The following is a 1,491-nucleotide window of genomic DNA, read 5'->3' as shown; positions in this document are numbered from 1 at the left end:
TACAAGCAACCTTTTTGGCTTGAAGAGCTACTAAGGCCGCCACACAGGACGACAGCTTCGAGTGAGTTGGCTTTAGCCTCTGGCGAGGCGGCACCGATGAAGACGTGCTCAGCTCGGGCACGGGGCCCTTACTCTCTCCTAAACTGTTGTGAGGGAGCTCCCCAAATCCCAAACCTTCTCCGAGAAAGCTACTGGTGTCTACCAAGTCCTTGCTTGACTCCACAAACCTCTCCGCCGCCTTGTCGTGTTCTCTCCTGCTCACCTCCAGCCGACTCTCCGGCTGGCAGCGGATCTCCAGCTTTTGCTCCTTCTTGCAGTATTGATCAAACATGCTCAGTTCAGGCTCTGGCACCTTCCTGAGGTGATCGAGCACCGAAGCGCCTGTCGGTATATACGAAGGTGGTGGGAAATACGGCGTCTGGGCGTGTTTGGGCTTATCTCCAATGCTGTTCTCTTTGAACGCGTCCTCTGGTTCAGGGCTGGAGATGGGGCTGAACTGGCTGAATGTCGGCAAAGGCTCTGCCTTGGACTGGTCCAGTTTATCAGAGTAGCTCCTGGAGCTGTCGCCATTAATAAAAGCTGACTCAAACTTGCCGTAGCTGTGCACCAAGGCGTGAGCCTCCGATGGCAGATCGGGTCCACGGAAGCCGTTGTGCAGCAGACCAGCCCCGAGGTGATTCCCCTCCTTTTCTGCTTCAAAGGACTCCTGGCGACTCGTGTTCTTGACGATCACGCTCACGACAGGAGCGTCCGAGGGAGGCAACGAGTGGGACAAGGACACGTTCTCATCTATGCAGATCCCCGATGACTTGAGGTGGTTCTCGTTCTCCTCCCCAGCTGATGGGATGGTCTCCTTGGCGTCAAGGCTAGTCGGATCGGGGATGTCAAAAGCAGCCAAGAGGTCGTCAAAGTCTGGGGTTTTCATGTCCCCCATGATGGCGGCTACAATTAAAAACAAAACAAAACAAAAAAAACAAAAACCAAACAACTCTGTCAGGTACGTTTCCCCCAAGGACAAACTTTGTGAGGGCCGTTCGCATCAAACATGTGACAAACCCCACAGCTGCCCCGAGCACCAGCGCGGCGGGGTCCACGGGCTGGGAACACCCGCGGCAGACGCTTCTGCTCCCACCCGAACCCCTCTGAGATCAACCGCTGATGCACAAAGGTGTTGGCCTGGCTTCCTGAAGACAGCAGCTCCGGGTTTCTTTTTTTTTAGTTGGGGTTTTTTTGAGCTAACAGGCAACAACCGCTGCCGATGCCTCAGCGGATTGTCACGTCTGAAGGATTCGGGCCTCCTTCATGGAAAAAAAGCAGGCAGCCCAAGAGAAATAGGCCCAAAAAGCGAGACAACTCCCTCCCCAGAGCAGTTTAAATAATAAAAGCTTTCAGTAAATATTTCAATGGAGCAGCTCAAAGCTCGGTAAACTGAGCGGGGCTGACACGAAACAGGGGAGATCCTTAATTCACTGACAACATGAAGCAAAACTG

The 1,491-nt window shown here is 53.7% G+C and overlaps 1 protein-coding gene across 1 annotated transcript in view; it reads right to left on the bottom strand.

Moving 5' to 3' along the window:
- ZNF592 (zinc finger protein 592) overlaps positions 1-934 on the bottom strand; it is a 27,440-nt gene extending 26,506 nt beyond the window's left edge. The window contains exon 1 of the mRNA XM_010132020.1: positions 11-934. Coding sequence (XP_010130322.1) covers positions 11-934 — 924 coding nt within the window. The remainder of the gene's footprint in view (positions 1-10) is intronic.
- Between the last annotated feature and the right edge of the window lie 557 nt (positions 935-1,491).

The sequence above is a fragment of the Buceros rhinoceros genome, unplaced genomic scaffold (genome assembly GCF_000710305.1).
Source record: "Buceros rhinoceros silvestris isolate BGI_N320 unplaced genomic scaffold, ASM71030v1 scaffold12532, whole genome shotgun sequence".
In the NCBI taxonomy this organism is placed as follows: domain Eukaryota; kingdom Metazoa; phylum Chordata; class Aves; order Bucerotiformes; family Bucerotidae; genus Buceros; species Buceros rhinoceros.
Note: the sequence above shows the minus strand (reverse complement) of the source record. Positions and strands in the feature narration are given on the sequence as shown.